At 39.0% G+C, this 1,517-nt stretch overlaps 1 protein-coding gene across 2 annotated transcripts in view; it reads right to left on the bottom strand.

Moving 5' to 3' along the window:
* Window positions 1-688: 688 nt before the first annotated feature.
* The window catches only part of GEMIN8 (gem nuclear organelle associated protein 8), a 52,136-nt gene continuing 51,307 nt past the window's right edge, over window positions 689-1,517 (bottom strand). For both annotated transcript variants that reach the window (XM_075590188.1, XM_075590187.1), the window contains exon 4: window positions 689-1,140. In XM_075590188.1, the coding sequence (XP_075446303.1) occupies window positions 884-1,140 (257 nt within the window). In that variant the 3' untranslated portion in view covers window positions 689-883. The remainder of the gene's footprint in view (window positions 1,141-1,517) is intronic.

The following is a 1,517-nucleotide window of genomic DNA, read 5'->3' as shown; positions in this document are numbered from 1 at the left end:
GGGGAAATCTGCTCGTTAAGGTATTTAGGTACATAACCAAGCTTGAAAGCTGCTACGGGTGTGTCATTTAAAGCGATACTGAGGAAAAAAGAAGCTTGAAATGTTCTTGAATCCCGTGTCTGCCAATACACAATCTCCAGTGCCTCCTATAAGAGTTACAGTATATAGGCTATCTGTACAACAGTCTGGCACAGCACTTCTCTTTCATCCAGCATATATATATATATCACAACATATTCTAGTATAACTCAGAATAGCAGAGAGTTTCTAAAGGATGTAATTGTAGTGTTGGTGCAATATTTAACCCAACATATGACATGAGACAATAATAGAGCCCGTCACATCTGTGCTCATCCCGTTATAAGAAAAAACAAAACTTTCTAATGGGAAGCCATGAAAACGAAAAACAACGATGTAATTAATACACAGTCCTGTCAACCAGTGGCATACTTGGAAATTTGCCCAAAGGAATGACTGTCATTAACATACCGATTGTAGCCAACTGAGCTGTTAGAGAGAAAATAAGAACATGTTATCCCATTATTTTAACTACTAAAAGGTGAGCTGGTTCAGACGGTAATTTACTTTAATGGGAAGGAACTGCAGCCCACCAAAAAGGTTAAAAAAAAAAAATTCATGACAGTAAAAAAAGTAGGCAACAAAAAATAATAGAAATATAGTATCAATATGCTGCAGAAATACGCTTCAATTTTATTATCTCTGTCTGTTGAAACAAGAATCCATCACGGTCTAAAACCTATTACTGTAGTCAGATGATGGAAGCAAACGGGAATCTTAAAAACGGTTAACATTACATGTTGATACAGTTGTGATGGTTGATTTTACGATTACAAATGAGGCGTTCAATTCTTTGTGCAAAGGATCATAGCTTCAGAGGTATTATGGGCCAGTATTTGGGTTGCTTTTTATCACAGTGTCTGTCAAAGTTGAGCTGCATGGCAGTCTCCATCCCTTGGATTTTAGCTGCATCTTCACCGTACAGTTTCTTCATCTCAGCTACACGCCGCTCCCCCGGCCTCTCTGAGGGAGGCTGTGCCGATCTTCTAGTGGCAACGTGCAGGTCATGATCAGCTTCTACATACTGCTCATGAAGTTCATCCTCAAGCTCCTGCTGTTTCTCTGAAATAAGGGAGACATGCTGTAATACATACATGACATAATATGGTGTTCATCATTGCCTCATACATCTACACCAAGCATGTCAAACTAAAAGGCTAACACAGGCCAAAAAAACAAGGTTTAAGTTTAGGTGGGTCGCAAAAAAACAAAAACTTCACTTTTCATAGAAACGTAGGTTTATTTTGAAAAGTACAGTATATAAAAAAATAGAACTAGAACAACGATAAAATTAATGTTTCCTTCCTGACACTTGGCATCTCTGACTCTCTCTCTCTCTCTGACTGACTCTCTCTCTCTGACTGACTCTCTCTCTGACTGACTCTCTCTCTCTCTGACTGACTCTCTCTCTCTCTCTCTCTCTCTCTGACTCTCTCTCT

This window comes from Ascaphus truei, chromosome 3, assembly GCF_040206685.1.
Source record: "Ascaphus truei isolate aAscTru1 chromosome 3, aAscTru1.hap1, whole genome shotgun sequence".
In the NCBI taxonomy this organism is placed as follows: domain Eukaryota; kingdom Metazoa; phylum Chordata; class Amphibia; order Anura; family Ascaphidae; genus Ascaphus; species Ascaphus truei.
The sequence above is the reverse complement of the archived record's forward strand: the minus strand, read 5'-3'. Positions and strand labels throughout refer to the sequence as shown.